This window comes from Acromyrmex echinatior, chromosome 12 (assembly GCF_024713525.1).
Source record: "Acromyrmex echinatior isolate Ae372 chromosome 12, ASM2471352v2, whole genome shotgun sequence".
Lineage (NCBI taxonomy): Eukaryota > Metazoa > Arthropoda > Insecta > Hymenoptera > Formicidae > Acromyrmex > Acromyrmex echinatior.
Genome location: NC_141863.1, coordinates 12,799,913 through 12,817,139, shown reverse-complemented (window position 1 = coordinate 12,817,139; position 17,227 = coordinate 12,799,913). Strand labels below are relative to the sequence as shown.

The window sequence follows — 17,227 nt, the reverse complement described above, 5'->3', positions numbered from 1 at the left end:
GAGCCAATTTATTCAGCAACCCAATTCGACTTCGACTTACGGCAATGTATATCATTCAGAGCGCGTTGCATCAATCGAAACAGATGGTAATCGCTCGGTATCAAGTCCGGATACACTGGGGAGCAAGAATACGCTGGATACGAGGAAACCACCCATTCTATCAGTTTTGTTTCACGACTATAGCAACAGGGAGGCCAAGCATTAACATGGAGAAGAATCACCTTTTGACGATGCAACTGATGGTCGTTTTTGCATTAAATTATCATTCAAACGCTCCATTTTTCGTCGATAACGTTCGGCGATGATCGTTTCGTTTTAAGTTCGTTCATAATACACAACACTCTCCATCTCAAGTAGCACACAGCGCTTACAAAGTGTTAAAAAAGCTCATATAATCGCTTTTTTAGCGCCATACAAATTTTACAAACTGACCAATTAAAACTGCTTCAAAGCATTTGCAGTATCGCGTTGACCGTACTCAGAGACAAAATGAGATCTATAATTGTACTGTTCCACATGGGTTTCGACTTTTCACACGAAACAACTCTCCCCCCTCCCTTCCTTCCAAAGGGGCGCATGACTTTTGTAATAATTGTAGTTGTTGAAATTAAAAAATCTGTACTGTAGACATTGGAGTGTATAGATTAGCGCTTATTGGAGCGTAGCCGCCCCGAACAAAAAAATATAACATCCTACCCGCTTGGGGCCTAACTGCCTAGAAGTTGTAGCCTAGACAGTAAAAATCTCTCTAAAAAGACTGTTCTCACACCCTACTGTCTTCATGGATTAGAAATATTCCAAGCGGACACTACACTGCTGTTTGAGATCGGTAATTCGAAAAAAAAGGTAAGAATTCTTTCGATCGACCGACAGTAATTGTTATTGAACGCACGCACAAGGCGAGCTCATGATTTCATCTCGAGCCTGACATTAAGCCTCGTCAAAGTCAAGGATTTATTGTTCTTTAGTTTTTTCAAAACAATTCGGTTCACGCAAACAGGCACCGGCAACGGACCATCGAAAGTTCTAGAACAATTCAATTCGCGCACGCGAGCGCCGCGCTCCGACGAATACGTCACGCGCTGTCACCAATCCCGCGTACGGATTTTCTGCCGCGCATGACAGTTACGTTGAACGTCGCTAGAAAAGAATCGAAAGCGCCAATCAATTTTGTACAACCAATGCCACGTGATAATTACAATTGTGGCAAAATTTAATTGGATTTCTCCCAAGAAGAAAGCCCAGACCGAAAGACGAAATGTCGCGAAGCAGCTCCTGGCAGTTGGCGGCCTACTTTCGGAGAGAGAACCCGCCCGCCATGCAGAGGTTGTGGAGCTCGACTTGGAGCGCGATAGCGTCGTCTTTATAATGCGCTCCGGTTACGACATCGTCGACGTAGCAGTCGTGTCGTAAAGCATTCGCGCCGCGAGGGAAACGCGGTCCGTCGTCATCGGCGAGTTGACGCAGCATGCGAATGGCGAGAAATGGTGCGCAAGCGAGACCGTAAGTAACTGTTTTCAACTTGAACTCGCGTATAGGTTCATCGACGCTGTGGCGCCAAAGTATGCATTGATGCCGATGATCGTCGGGGTGCACAAGAATCTGCCGATACATTTTTTCAATGTCGGTCACTAGCGCGTACCGATGCCACCGCCACCGCAGAAGTACGTTCGCGAGGGGTGGCAGCAGGTTAGCCCCCACTAGCAGATGAGTATTGAGTGACTCACCTGACCTTGTACGCTGCGATCCGTTGAAGACGACCCTGAGCTTCGTCGTAGTGTTGGATTCCACAAGGTCGAGCAGTGGTCAAGCGATGGTTGCATCAGTGCGTGACATGCACTCAGTGGAGGGCTGCCACTCCGCAACCGAAAATGGGGAACCTTCTTCCTGGGAGAGTGACTTCTGCACGCCCATTTCTTCACGTGGGCATCGACTACGCCGGGCCCATCTTTATCAGGACGAGCAAAGGGCGTGGGCACAGCGCTCACAAAGCATTCATCGCCGTTTTTGTTTATTTTAGCTCCAAGGCCGTTCACCTTGAGGCTGTTTCAGCTTACACCACCGATGCCTTTCTGGCGGCTCTTCGTCGATTCACATCTCGCCGAGGACTGTGCACGGACATCTACTCCGATTGCGGCACCAATTTTTTGGGCGCCGACCGGCAACTTCGAGAGATGCTTCGAGCCTCCTCGGCAGAAGGACGAAAGATCGCACACGTAGCTACATCGGAGGGGATCCATTGGCATTTCAATCCCCCTTCGGCACCTCATTTTGGTGGACTCTGGGAGGCGGCCGTGAAATCGGCTAAACATCACCTGCGCCGAACCATCGGCGAAACCAGGCTCACCTTCGAGGAAATGAGCACCCTGCTCGCACAAGTGGAGGCATGCCTGAACTCCCGGCCCATGCCCTCTCAGACGACTCCGACGACCTCACGGCTCTGACACCAGGTCACCTGCTCATCGGGACACCACTGCTGGCCATTCCTGAGCCGTCCTTGTCGGACGAGAAGGAGAATTTGCTTTCCAGGTGGCAACTTATTCAGCGAATGCGAGACCACTTCTGGCAGAGATGGTCACGCGAATACTTACACACTCTGGCTACCAGACCGAAATGGACCAAGGACGCTTTGCCACCACGCATTGGATCGCTATGCATCCTTCGGTCCGAGCTCTCACCGCCAAATAAGTGGCCACTGGCACGGATCACGCAGCTACATCCTAGAGACGGCGTAGTGCGAGTGGTCACAGTCAAAACCGCCTCATCCGAATTAATTCGTCCTCTAGTCAAATTAGTTCTATTGCCAGAAGATGCTACTGCGTTTATCTCGCACGCGAATGCATGCAAATATAAAGGAGAGCTTGAATTGATTGCGTGTACTTTCGTGAATCATTTCTTCAATGTTATTTATCCGATAACTCTCGTTTACGGCTCAAGTTCTTCCACGAATTCATTGTATTGTATCGCTTGTTTTATTTACGCGTTTACTGTTTTTTTTATTGTAATCTCTATGCGTAACCTTATACATATATCGTCACGGAGATGACGAGGCGGGCGGGAATGTTTGAGATCGGTAATTCGAAAAAAAAGGTAAGAATTCTTTCGGTCGACCGACAGTAATTGTTATTGAACGCACGCACAAGGTGAGCTCGTGATTTCATCTCGAGCTTGACATTAAGCCTCGTCAAAGTCAGGGATTCATTGTTCTTTAGTCTTTTCAAAACAATTCGGTTCACGCAAACAGGCACCGGCAACGGACCATCGAAAGTTCTAAAACAATTCAATTCGCGCTCGCGAGCGCCGCGCTCCGACGAATACGTCACGCGCTGTCACCAATCCCGCGTACGGATTTTCTGTCGCGCATGACTGTTACGTTGAACGTCGCTAGAAAAGAATCGAAAGCGCCAATCAATTTTGTACAACCAATGCCACGTGATAATTACAATTGTGGCAAAATTTAATTGGATTTCTCCCAAGAAGAAAGCCCAGACCGAAAGCAATAAATGCTTCGATCTCGCCGTTCCTCCCGGGCAGATTGCTTAGATAGTTTACACCGCTTACACCGTTTACACCGCTTAGAGTTCTCAGAGTTCTTACTTCTACAAATTCTTCGAGTTCTTAGAATCATAGTCTCGCTACTATACCGCTTCGTAAAACCGCCGTACTAACCGCTTAGTGAAAACCGCTGTAAAACGAATCTTTCCGAGAAAATCGCCGAGATTTTCCATCACCGCGATTCCAAATATACTTTTGGAAAAGGTGACCGCATTTGATATTTTGTTAATCTAATATTTAATTAATTATATTTTTTGACTCTGTAACTGATCATATTAAAGAAAATTCTTTTGTTAAATTAAAAGGAACGAAGTTCTCTTTACTGTCGTGCATCATATCAACCGTGTGCCGTTCTCTCACTCGAACCTTTCCGCGCGGTGCATTCTCGCACATTTTCTGGTCCTTCGAACCGGATTTGAACTAGCGAGAAACATTGTTAGACAAACGCCGCATCACTCTAAAATTTCACGTCAGCGCTCTCGCTCTGATTCGCTCTCGCACACTGCAATTAAAAAGCACTAGTCTATACACCCCACTGTCTACATCAGAGCCTTCCAAATGGTCACGTGATCATGTGCCCACCAAGTTTCAACGGTAAGCCTCTTTTAATTTTATCCCTTTCAACGCTACTTTCCGACCTTCCTGCCACACGCGTTTAAAGCTGTCGCAAACAAGTATGCAAGTATGCAAATATAATTCTTAGGATTAATAGAGATCCCAAACGAAAATAAAATAAGTCATAAATATAGCTTCTTTTGCTTTTATCTCTTTCTCAGTATACGTATTTATCTTTCAATGAAACCGCGCCTGACTGCTATACGAAATGATACGCCGCGTCACCGCGCCGATGCATAGCCACGAATAGTGGAGAAGCATTGGACTCATAGTGAAAGACAAGCACAAGCGGACGAGAGGCAAGGGGATTAAGGGCGCGGTGCCCGATTTGGAAGGCTCTGGTCTACATGATCGATTTTCTAACTTCAATAACTACAATTATAGAAGTCGTGCGCCCCTTTACAGGGAGGAAGGGAGTGAAAGTCGGGGGTGAGAGTCGCTTCGCGTAAAAACTTGAAATCCATGTGGAACAGTACAATTATAGACCTCATTTTATCTTTATGACAGATTTCCTAACCTAAATAGTTATAAACTTGGTAATTATTCAGTTTAGCTACTATATCTCAAAAATCAATTAGGCTTATTCGACGTTTTTTGCATGAAATGAAAGAATCTGGCAGAAAAAAGTGTCGCTCTACTCTGAGATCCGAAATATTAAGCATTAAAGTTAATAACTATTGAGATTAGGAAATCTGTCACAAAGACAAAATGAGGGAATCCTTCAGAACAGCTCTGATTTCGATAAAATTAGGCTCAATCGCGTTTTTGCATACAATGAAAGAATCTGGCAAAAAAAAGTCCTGCTCTGTGAAGAGAGATATTGAGCGTTAAAATTGACTAGTTACTACGTAACACAATTGTCATATAGACAGTGGAATTTATAAACTAGTGCTTACTGATACTTACAAAAAAGAAATTAATTATATCCACTTGGGGCCTAATCGCCTAAAAGTTGCAGCGTAGACAGTGTCCGCTTGGAATATTTCTAATCCATGAAGACAGTGAGGTGTGAGAATAATCTTTTTAGAACAGTCTTTTTACTATCTAGGCTGCAGTTTCTAGACAGTTAGGCTCCAAGCGGATAGGATAGTTATTTCCTCTTTGTTCGAGACGGCGTAGCCAAAATTCTTTCCTCCCCTTGAGTCAGTAAATTGTCATAAAAGGCATGTAAAGTGAGCCTATATTGAGGCAGAAACACGGTCTGGCAGGTGTTGAAACGAATAAAATATTACGCTTTTACATATAAAATTCCAAGACGGCTTCAGTTTTCATCGATAATTACGACTTCAATAAGTACGAGACAAGTCACATTTTCACTAAACAAATAATAACGAAATGACATGCAATATAAATTTCGTTGTCAAAACGTCACTTTTCCATGCCTACAAGTTCAGCCATTTATCGTGCGACACTGTAACACACATACAAGTACGAGCCTATATACGTGTTCTCGCCGTCGGCACGCCGAGAATGAACGAGACAGCGTACTCTTTCTCACATTAGTCACTTGTTTTAAGCGACCGAAAATGCCTTCTCGACAATCTCGGCCGCTCGACGGCATCAATAAGAGACGAGAATCATTCTATAGAACATATAAGTTTTAATAAATTATAGTAATAGTGTATATTCCATCGAGATATTCAAAATACCTACAAAATAAGACGTGGAACATTAAAATCGATCTATTAGTTAAATAGAAAAAAAAAATAAAAACCACTGGAAAAGATTTTTTTTCATTTGCTCTCTGTTTATTAAGATTTAAACGCAAAGTTTCAAAATTTTTGTAAAATGTAGCTTTCATAATGACGAACAAATCTAGCTCTGAATGAGTCTGAAATATTCATTAGTTTTTGCAAAAAGTCATTTGTTCATTAAAAACCTGTCTGCGAAAAACTTAATTATTTACATAATTACTTTTTGAGCAATCGCACAGCAATTTACAGAGGTAATTTTTCTTCCTCAAGAATTGCACTATCACGTACATTTAGTAACAAAACTTTTTGTAGTTAAACTATTATAAAATGACTTGGAAAAGCGGGTATCTTTTTTTCGTATAAAAAAATGGAATAATTCTGTTAATATGCATCATATCAAATAGCCGTGTAAAACATTTGACAACTGACATTTTTCTACGCATTTAAAAATGAAAAGGATATCTTCCGATTATTAGAAACCGAGATAACAATTTAAAAAAGAAATCATTGTGGCTCTAATTTTTAAGATTAAGAATTCCGTCAGGCATCAATTTATCAAGGAAGAATTGAATTTGCTGTTAAAAAATTCTTGAATCTTTTGCTGCCGAAAAGTTTGTTTAAAATCACTGGAAAATTGAGGAATGCTAGCGAAGCAGCGCATCAGGCAGAGTGGGGAAACCGGCGCGCAGTCGAGTAAAGAAGATTGGGCCGCTCGGCGACTCGTGTGTATCTGATTTCATGCGTTAAAAAATTAGTTAAATTTATATTTTCTCAGCAATAAATTGACATAGAAACTGGGGTAACTCGATATAAACAAATAGCTTAATCAAATGTTTCGCAAAGTAATTGTAACTATGAAATTTTTAGTTTTTCTTTTCTTGAATTTTTATTTTTTCGTTTTATTACTAAAAAATATTAATAAAAAGTTTAAGTATGAAGTGCATGTTTTATTAACAAATTTAAGTCACATGAACTATGTTTACTTATTAGGTGTTGGAATTAATTCGTAGCGTTTTACAAGTGATGGGAAGTACTTTCATTAATGTATTTTTTAATGCTCATGTGAAATAAATAACATTCTTTCATTAAAAACGCTACGAATTAATTCCAACACCTAATAATATGTTGTAAAAAGTGTTTATTGGGACAATTAAATTTATGGAATTATCAGTACTCGTAATTGATTATCAATAGAGATGATAACTGCAGAAGAAAAATTGTAATTTTTCGGCAATATATAAGATTTTATATCATTAAAAATATGCATACAGCTTTTATTTATACAACTAATAAAAAAATCTCTCACGAATTTAATAACGTATCATTGAAATATTTATGTTAATAATCATAAATTTTTATTAATTCTCGATAACGTCATCGTTCTTCAATTATCCTTAGGCTTCCCCGGCCCTATTGAATCACGAAAATTTGCCCAGGGTCGAGGGTCTTTAATAGCTCGTCGGTGACCTAATTACCAATGCTACCGTAATAAGAAAGAAAAATTGTTCCAGTAGAGTTCGGAATTAATTGTTTGATTGGGCAATAACAGCTCATAGTGAACGATTCCCTTCCAATCCCACCACACACACAACATTCACCTTCTTCATCGTCAATCCAGGTTTGCGATTGTTTGTGCCTTCTCTCCTTCCTTTATCCACGATCTTTTGCGAGTTTGATTGTCGTACGTAATCCATTTTTCATCACCAGTTATCATTCTCTTCAGAAATGGCTCAATTTCATTTTCGTTTCAGTAGTGTATCGCAAATGTTAATTCGGTCCATCATATTCTTAACACTCAACTCGTGAAGAACCCAAACATCGAGCTTCTTTTTATATCCAGCTTTGTATAAATGATTTAAAACTGTTTTGCGGTCGATGCCTAATTCCCTGGCAATCTCTACAGTGCTCACATGCTTATCACGCTCAACTTTTTCCATGATTTCTTTGGACTTTTCAGTGATTGGTCGACCGGAACGAAGTTCATCTTTCACAATCTTTCGAAATTTCCAATATAAAAACGAGCGAATTTTCGTGCTGCTGATTTTAATAGAGTATTTTCACCGTAAATAGCACAAATTTTTTCACAAGCCTGTGCAGCGTTCTTGCTTTTATCGTAATAATATTGCAAAATGTAGCGAATTTTTTCCTTATTTCCATTTCCAAAATAAAATAACTTTTGATTCACTTCACCGATTTCAATCTTTTTTGGCTCAAAACTAAGGTTGAAATGTCACTTTTAAACACACGTCTAGTGTTGCCGATGCGATTAGTAGTTACCGAGTGTTGAGCATTTAATGTCATCTAGTGGGAAAAACGTCACGAACTTTTTCCCACACCCAATATTTTGATGCCACAAATGTATTGCTGCCACGAGATCAAAGATGCATCAAGCGTATACCTTTGATACATTTACGCGTATTAAATGTTTGATAGAAGAGACATTATTTTATGTCAATCTTTCAACGTTTCAGTTTTTTAAAAGCATGGAATCAATAATTAAACAAAATTTGAGAGTTCTTTCAATTCAAGATAATATCACAAAACTTTTATGCAAGTAATTCCAAGACCTTCCGTATTTGCTGCCAAATTGTCATGATCTCAGAATTAAAATAATTAAAAAATATTGCATTTCGTTTGAAAACGCTTTCTGTGATAATCCACGATAATAGATCCAATTTTGCTAGTAAAAGTATGCACCTAAATGTTAAATGACTTAGTTACGCATAATAACCAAAGAATATTTAGAGTTTATTATTTTTAATTTTTTGTTTATTTATCATTTTAAATTATTGTATTAATATTTGCTCATTATATAATTGTAATAACTTTATTGGATTTAACTATTAATTTGCGTTAATATTTGCATTTTATTTGACATGTATCACTTATTTTTATTTGTCATATGATTGTAATTTCTATTTTAATTTTTACTGTAATATTACTGTGAAATATAATACCTTGGTAATTAATTTATGCATTCAAAATAAATTACTTTATTAATTTCCCTTTTTATAATTCATCATTGATTGTTTTTTATGATTCATCATTGATTTTGTGTTTGTGTGTGTGTGTGTGTGTGTGTGTGTGTGTGTGTGTGTGTGTCTGTGTGTGTGTGTTTTACTTATGCACATAATTTCTTTGTTTAATTTTATTTAGATTTGATTTCTTCGAAACACCGACGTATGAAAACGAACCAAAGGGAAGACGAAAATGAAGATAGAGAAAAAACAATTGAATATTTATTACTTTATATTATTATGCAATTCTGTCGTTACTGATGTTTTGGATTAAATAGAGAAATTGTATATACATTATAATAAAGTATTTATATACCTAACAAAAAATTAAATGTACTCTTAAAAAGATAGTTAATACTCCTGAAATCTTAGTTTTAAGCTCATTTATTTTCATACTATTTATTTTTAAATAAATTTCACTTCATTCTATTTGCGTATTTACCTCTGTTGTTATCCTTCTTTAATTTATTCATTATAAAATCATTGGCTCTCTCCCTCTGCGTTCAGCAGAATATTTATTTTGCAATTGTTGAAAATTTGTTTCGCACTGATTAAATTATATTTTAAGATCTAGAGGAATGGTTTTATTTCAGAAGCATTCATAAAACGGTTGCTCTGCTGAATGCATTCATTGTTATATGTATATACATACAATTTCAGTTTTACTTCACATTTGAAAATGCGTTCGCATTTTTCAATGCATTTCCGGTTTTACCTCATTCACGCTCTGTTGTCCGTACTCATATTATAGGTACTCTAAAGGTGCCATTTCATACAGCGAAGCCTCGCTCATAATTCTACACTGTCAAAATGAACTATGAGCGAAGGAACACAGCGAAGCCTAACCTATTACCTTTCTTTAATATTATAAAATATATTGTAATATTATTCTAATATATTTATTATATTTATTATATTTATTATTGTATAAATAATAATATAGCAATAATAATAATATATTACTTTATTATGTTATTATTATTACTATATATTATTTTTTATGTTATTCAAATAATACAAATATTATGAAAACGAAAATTTAATTTTAATTTCGGGACCGATGCAAAGTAAAAACTACGCTGTCATTTCGATTTTTGAAGATAAGCGCTAGAACTTTTTTTTTTTAGTATATTGCCATTTTTATTTTCCATATAATACAGCAGCTGCTGCAGCTGTATGACGTCTTTTAATCTCTAGTTCTATAACAATTGAAATTGTAATATATTTAAATTGCTTCATGTAATTTAAGTATTTGTTATCCATATCTCTTTGTCTGCAGTAGTCTTTTTATCGCAATGATGTTTTCACAATTTGATATAAATAAAATGTATTAACTGTCAAACGACCCGGTAAAAAATTTTTCATGTGCAAATATATGTATATAAATATGTATAAACATATACATAAACATGTATAAATATTCATAAATATATATATATATATATATATATATCTAATTATGAAATATGTTTTTAAATGTCCATGCTTCTTTTTTAGTAAAATTATTTTTTAATGTAACAAAATTAATAATAATAATAAAAAGACATAAAGAATAATTGAAAGGATAATTTTCGTATTATTTATTTTAGAAAAAATCAAGTTTGGACAAATGTAAAAAATATATTTCTGCTTTATAATTACATGTAAAATTATATATAATTATGTATGAATAATTTTTTTTACATTTCTCTAAACTTAATTTTTTTCTCAAATAAATAACGCGAAAATTGTTCCTTTAATTATTTTTGACATTTTTTCATTATTATTTTTCTTACAGTAATTTAAAAAAAAAGAAGAATGTATAAACATATATGGACATATTTCATATATAATTATATACGTATGTTCATGAGCATTTATTACATATTATATTTCTGTGTATTTATACATATTTATATACAAGGTTTCCCAGAATATTTTGTGTGCTGATAGAGCGGATTAAATTGATTCGAAAAGTCCTTTATCATTTTATTTGCAATTTTCGAAATAATTAAGATATTAATTATTAAAGCTTACAAGATATTAATTACTAAAAATCGCCGAATGTTAGTTTTCAATAATTTTTTATTCAAAAAATTTTTGAAAATTAATATTCGGCGATTTTTAATAACTAATATCTTGTTAATTATTACGAAAATTGCAAAATAGTAGAGGAAAATAACAGTAATAGAAAGATCAATTCATAAGCAAAAAATTAAGTCAAAAATATAAAATGGTTTATTATAGAGTGTCACTCAGTTCAAAAATAATATATAAGAAACGACTTGTTAGTCTTCCTCAGTCCATTCACAAATAAATGAAAGATAACCTTAATATTTAAAATGAGGATTTTTCGATTCAGTTTAGGCCGCTTTACCAGTACACAAAATATTTGGCTGTCATTCTGGGACACTTGTATATTCATGCATAAAAACTTTTTGTTTAAGTTTAAAACTTTCAAAACACTTCTTTATTTGAGGGATAGTGAAGATATCGTCAGTGAAGTTTCGCTCCATGAAAAGGATGGGGTTTCAGCGAACAGCATTTCAACGAAACGCTGGTTTCGACGGAGTGGGAAGTCGCTAGCTTCGCTGCATGAAATGGCACCTTAACTTGGCCCATGTTCTTTCTCGTTTCACGCCAGTGTATAAAATGTACTTCTGAGAAAGAAGATCGAAAGCACGAAGAAGCTCGGCGGGCTAACCTGGCTAAACAAAAATTTGGGATGACGCAACACCCAATTCTAGAAACCTTATAGTGTAATAGATAGTAAATTCGGCAGACCGCACTAATGCACACTAAATGCGAACTTTTTCAATGCCACGCATTCGACTTGTGCGCACTGTTTCTCCCAGTGCGTTAAAATTGTCATATTCGGTAAATAAAAATTGAGCCAATGCAGTGCTGTATTTATATTTAGACCAACCGAATAAACTGAACGAGTTCAAGAAACATTGCATTGACATTTCTGACAGTGCAATTTGGCATAGCACTAAAGTCCCAAATAGAACAACAAATCACGATAACGTCAAAATAAATCGGAAAAATGACTTTCAGTGATTATTTTAGAGTCATTTTGACATCATTTTGACATCATGACTTATTGTTTTGCTTAGGATGATTCTGCACTTGCATCATATCAGGGCAGTACTAGAACGGAATCAGTGCATGTGTGTCGAATTCGCCAAGAGATTCGCGAAATGTCACATGATTGATATATTTCTTTGATTGGCTAGAGTAATTCGTAATAGCTATCATATTGAATTTATTATTAATATACTCAACATCCATCATTATCATGCCAACAAATTGCGCTGCATATCGCTGTAGTAACAGTGTTATGGATGTAAATTCAGTACATAAGGTATACAACATTCAATGCAAAGCATGAAATAATAGATAAATATTCACAAAACATTGAAAGATAAATTTACTAACCTCATTCCACAGCAGTCGATAGGAGTCGATATTGAGTATATTCAAAGAGAAACCTGAGAGAGGACATAACGACAAAACTTGTAACTGAAAATGCTTGTGACTACGTTGTGGCTGCTGTGCCCAATGTGACGCCGAGCGTGTCTGGGCACCGGCGATGGCTAACTAATGGCGAAGGAAGATTGGCGGGAAATCATTAAGTTCACAAAGAAATATTACTCATTGTTTCTCACAAGCCATAAGGCGTTTTAATATAAACTCAAATAAATATTTGGAACATACAGATTAAAAGAGTGATTGCGTGTGACAGCTCGGATATCGGTATCACATTACTAAGTTAGAATACGAGAAACAAAAAGATCTACAATATAAGCGTTTATCTGACGACGAAGTAATTACCTAGTGACATGAGCTGTAACTGATGTCGATCTCGCAGTGAACATAGGATGATTATTAATCTTACCGAGCATTAACTTATTATCTATCGCAGAAGCTTACAAAAGGTCCGCACGCAGAACGCCATGACACTAAAGAGAGAGAGAGAGAGAGAGAGAGAGAGAGAGAGAGAGAGAGAGAGAGAGAAAGGAAAGCCGGGAAAAAGAATTAACTCGAGCGCTACAACGCCACAGTGCTCCCCTCCTAATATAAACGTTAAGGAAAAAAATATTGATTAAATTATCGCTAGAACGAAAATAACAGAAAATAAAATTAATAATAAAGCAAACAGAAATTTATGCTTATTAATCGCTTAATATAATATTGCGCGAATTAATCTAACAGTCTCACTTAGTTACTGAATCAGGATATGTCTTTGGTTCACATTGTATTGGAATGTTGAAGACGGAGACGCAATGGACGGAGTAGTTTCTGAGCCTTGAATTATTAAATAATCAGACTTAAAAGTCTATCGACAGTGGCGTTGATACATCTGCCGTCGACTTCTAAAGCAAAAACTTTGTCCGAAATACGCTCTAATACTTTATGCAGTCCGGTGTACAGTTGGTCCAGGGGCGCCTATTACCTTCTATTTTGAGGAAGATGTGAGAGTAGTTATTATAAATCTTCATGGAAAAATAACTTAGGTCTAATGTGATGAGAGGTTGATCTAGGTCATAACTTTTGCATAATTACGTGGAAATCCTCGATGAAAATTTGTCGCTTGGCATCTCTTCAGAAGAGAAAAACTCACCCAGTACTTTGAGCGTAGTGCCGTAAACTAATTCCACTATAGAAGTACCTAGATCCTTTTTGAAACAAGTTCTTAGCCCGAGTAATACTACTGGCAGTGTATCAATCCATTGACTTTCACCATAGCATATTAGTACAATTTTTAAAGAGCAATGTCATCGTTCGATGATGCCATTAGATTCTGGATGGTATGCAGTCCGACAACGTTTAGAACCGACGAGTTTGGTTAATACGTCGAACAATTGCGCTTCGAATTGCGAGCTCTGATCAGTTGTGATCAGGTGTGGAGCTCCAAATCTGGCTACCCAGTGAGTAAAAAACATCTTCGCCACCGTGTCTGCAGTACAATCCTGTCATGGAATAGCTTCCGGCCAACGAATAAATCAGTCAATCATTGTTAATAAATACTTGAAATCTTTGGATGGAGGTAGAGGACCAACGATATCGATTGCTCTATCGCTTGGATAAGATATTTGATGCACCATGTCAAAAACTCGTCTTCGTAATGATCTAAGAATATATGGTCTGATCTCTTCTTCTAAAGTGTCACAGTAAATGTTGGATTCTGTTTCCGATAAGATAAACTTTTTGAGCTTTAAAGACGTTGATGTAGATTGCTTCAATTGTTGCAATTCGTCGTCCGAGGCTTGAACTTCTGCAATCTCTTGCATATCATAACTAGTTGGCATCACGATAGTATCGACGCGAGATAATGCTACAATGTTTTCAACGCTTGAACATGACGTACATTCGGTGAACTTCGAAATAAAATGTAGTTCACGAGTTTGTCTTGGCGACATTTGATCCAATTTCCTCTTAAATGCGTATACGAAGGGTTTATGATCCATGATAACATGAAAATTTCGTCCTTCTATATCGGAAATGTTTGATATTCGCATAGATAGCTAATAATTCTATATCATATGTGCTATACTTTGTTTGCGCAGGCGTGAGCTTCCTTAAAAAGAAACTGAGTGGTTGTAAAAATCCGTTACTGTGCTGTTGCAATACCGCACCGATTTTTTTTCTTTGTCTGAGGCGTCTGTTTGCAACGAGAGTGTTGCCTTGCTGTCTGGAAATGCGAGCAAGATAACTTGAGCGAGATGTTCCTTAACTCTTGAAAGGATTGTTTTGAGTTCAAGAGTTCATTCTATTTTCGCATTGTTGTTACATTTATGCCCCGGAATTGCATTTAGCAATAGCGCTTGCTTGCTTGCGAGGTCTTTGAGAAATTGAGCATTTCTAAGAAACGAGATCATCTTTAAGAAACATTTCGAAGTCCTTTGACTGTAGCTGATTCTGAAATCAGCGATAGCTTGAACTTTTTCGTAAAAGTTTGATGCCTTCAACGCTGATTGTATGTCCCAGAAAGCTGATACTTTTCTGTCCGAACACACATTTATTCGGATTGATTGCTATGCCATGCTGTTGAAGTCTGTCGAACAGTATTTTTAAATGCTCGTTATGCTGTGTTTCGTCCTGCGAAACAATTAAAATGATATCAATATAAATCAAATCCTGCTTACCCGATCCATAAATCTTTGAAAGGTTTGTGCTGCGTTACAAAGTCCGAATGTTATATAAGGAAATTCGAAAAGTCCGAACGGTGTAATGATTGCGGTTTTAGGAATATCCGATTCGCGGACTGGAATCTGTTAATATACACGCATTAGATCTATCGTAGAGAACACGGTTTTATGCAGGAAATGTGTCTTGCAAGAACGGAATTGAGTAACGATCTGGTAAGGTTACCTCATTGAGTTTGCGGTAATCTCCACACGGATGCCAATCACTATTCTTCTTCTACACGAGATGTGGAGGACTAGCCCAAGGCTCTTGGAAGATCTACATAAACCTTATTGCATCATGTATTCAAACTCTTGTTTAGCTGCTTGGAGTTTTTCTGGACAGAGTCGTCTGGCTTTGTTTGACATGAGGGGACCCGTTGTTTCGATTACATGTTCCATTCCGCGATTTGTTTGTGCGTGTCGACGTCCTAGTTAGTTCAAGAAACTTGCTTAGGATCTTTTTGTATGGGCAGTCGTTAAACGCTGTTAAACGAGGAAAGTTTCGTTGACAAGCTAAGCAGAAACTTTAAGAAACGTCTGGGCGCCGGCGATGGCTAACTAATGGCGAAGAGAGATATATTCATCAGTTCCATTCGTATAGTTAATAGTAGGAACGCTCCTGAGATGAAGCGATACGCGTTGTTTACAAGCATCCGACGATTCGGCAATGCCCGGCAAGAGGGGAACAGTGGGTGTCGCCAACGAAATCGAGCCGAAATGTGCAACATCTAAATCCCAGCTATAATATAGAGCTTTAATATCCCAGCTTTAATATCTCAAAAATGTAGTAAAAATTCACAAAGCAATTGTTTTTTATGTAGTGCAATTCGTGAAACTTATAAGGAAAAGAAAACTTATCTGAAATGCCACGTTAACCTCCTGGAGGCTTGCTGAATAATATATATTACGCTTTCTCGCACTTCACGCCAAGATTCGTATATTACTGTTTTTTTTCACGGAGATATGGAATAAAAATACTAATTATTTAAAACTTCAAGTTATTTCGTCTTTCCATCAAATTTAGTTGTACACGGACGTAAGGTTTAGTTGTATCGTTAATCGCTCACGGACTGCGAGCATTAATGTAGAAAAGTTGTCACTTTTTTGTAAAAATTTCCGAGGGAAAGAATCGAAGTTCTTGGGTGTACTTTACATCCTCTTTGTCAGAGGGCAGTAGTGCGCGGCAGCATTCCGGCAGCAATTCCAGAGATAGACTAAATCCATACTATTGTCCAAATTTCAATACAAACTTGTTACGATTGTTGAAAGAGTTCCCATTATGGATGACTGTAATTGATAAAATGAGTGTTGCGTCTTCAGCTAGAAGCGAAGAATGTTTTAATGAAATAAAAAATTTAATTTTTAAAGGAATGAAGAACATACGCGTGGATAAATTTTTGATATCGCATATGAAATCGCTCGAAGGTACCATGAAAATTTTTAATGCTGACAATACATCATCAAAATCGATCTGAACGTTCTGAATGAGATAAAAATATCACATATTCAAAACGAAGAACAATTAATGAAAACATCACCTCAGTCAGCTGTCTTAAATAAGATTGAGACATGGAGAAGCCAACAAGATAAAGACTCGAAACGTGGCAAATATTTAAGAATATGTCCTGATGTAGACAGTTTTCACAACAAGCCTCATCAAAAATTCCTCTATTACAAAACGACAATATTCTACGTCCACAAAATATTTCGGGTCAAAACTTTATATTAAAAATACATGTGCATTCAATGCTGTGGTACAATCTTTATTAGTTTTTCGTGATTGAGTTACTTATCATGATTACGTAAATAATGCCTCAACTTCCGTATTAAATTTCGTGAAAATGGTATCGAAACATGATATGTCACATAAAGTGTATAAAAAGAGAGCCTCAATTTTAAACAATATCTTTCCATCAAAGTCTGCAACAATAGATTGCGCATGTAACATAAGTGAATTAATAGCCAAACACTTGATGAAAAATACATTCTCTTATAAGATGTTACAAAAATGTTCAACATGTGAACAAACAAAGAATGTATAGCAATTATTGAAACAAATACCCAACCAATATATAAGCGATATGCGCGGTTTACAAAGAGCTCTCGATGAAAAAGTTAAAGATGTCAATAAAACTTGTCGGCGGTATATTAATAAAGACGTACTTATCACGTTAAC

At 36.8% G+C, this 17,227-nt stretch overlaps 1 protein-coding gene and 1 long non-coding RNA gene across 2 annotated transcripts in view; one reads left to right on the top strand and one right to left on the bottom strand.

The window, feature by feature from the left end:
- Nucleotides 1-9,625, top strand: part of LOC105143172 (uncharacterized) — a 422,981-nt gene extending 413,356 nt beyond the window's left edge. Inside the window, exon 16 of the mRNA XM_087411822.1 lies at nt 9,021-9,625. Coding sequence (XP_087267948.1) covers nt 9,021-9,142 — 122 coding nt within the window. The 3' untranslated portion in view covers nt 9,143-9,625. The remainder of the gene's footprint in view (nt 1-9,020) is intronic.
- A 2,892-nt stretch (nt 9,626-12,517) lies between these two features.
- On the bottom strand, nt 12,518-16,266 carry LOC147907946 (uncharacterized). Its single transcript, XR_015546941.1, has 2 exons — nt 15,236-16,266; nt 12,518-14,962 (listed from the first exon to the last, which is right to left on the bottom strand). It is a non-coding gene; the product is annotated as an uncharacterized LOC147907946 (long non-coding RNA).
- Between the last annotated feature and the right edge of the window lie 961 nt (nt 16,267-17,227).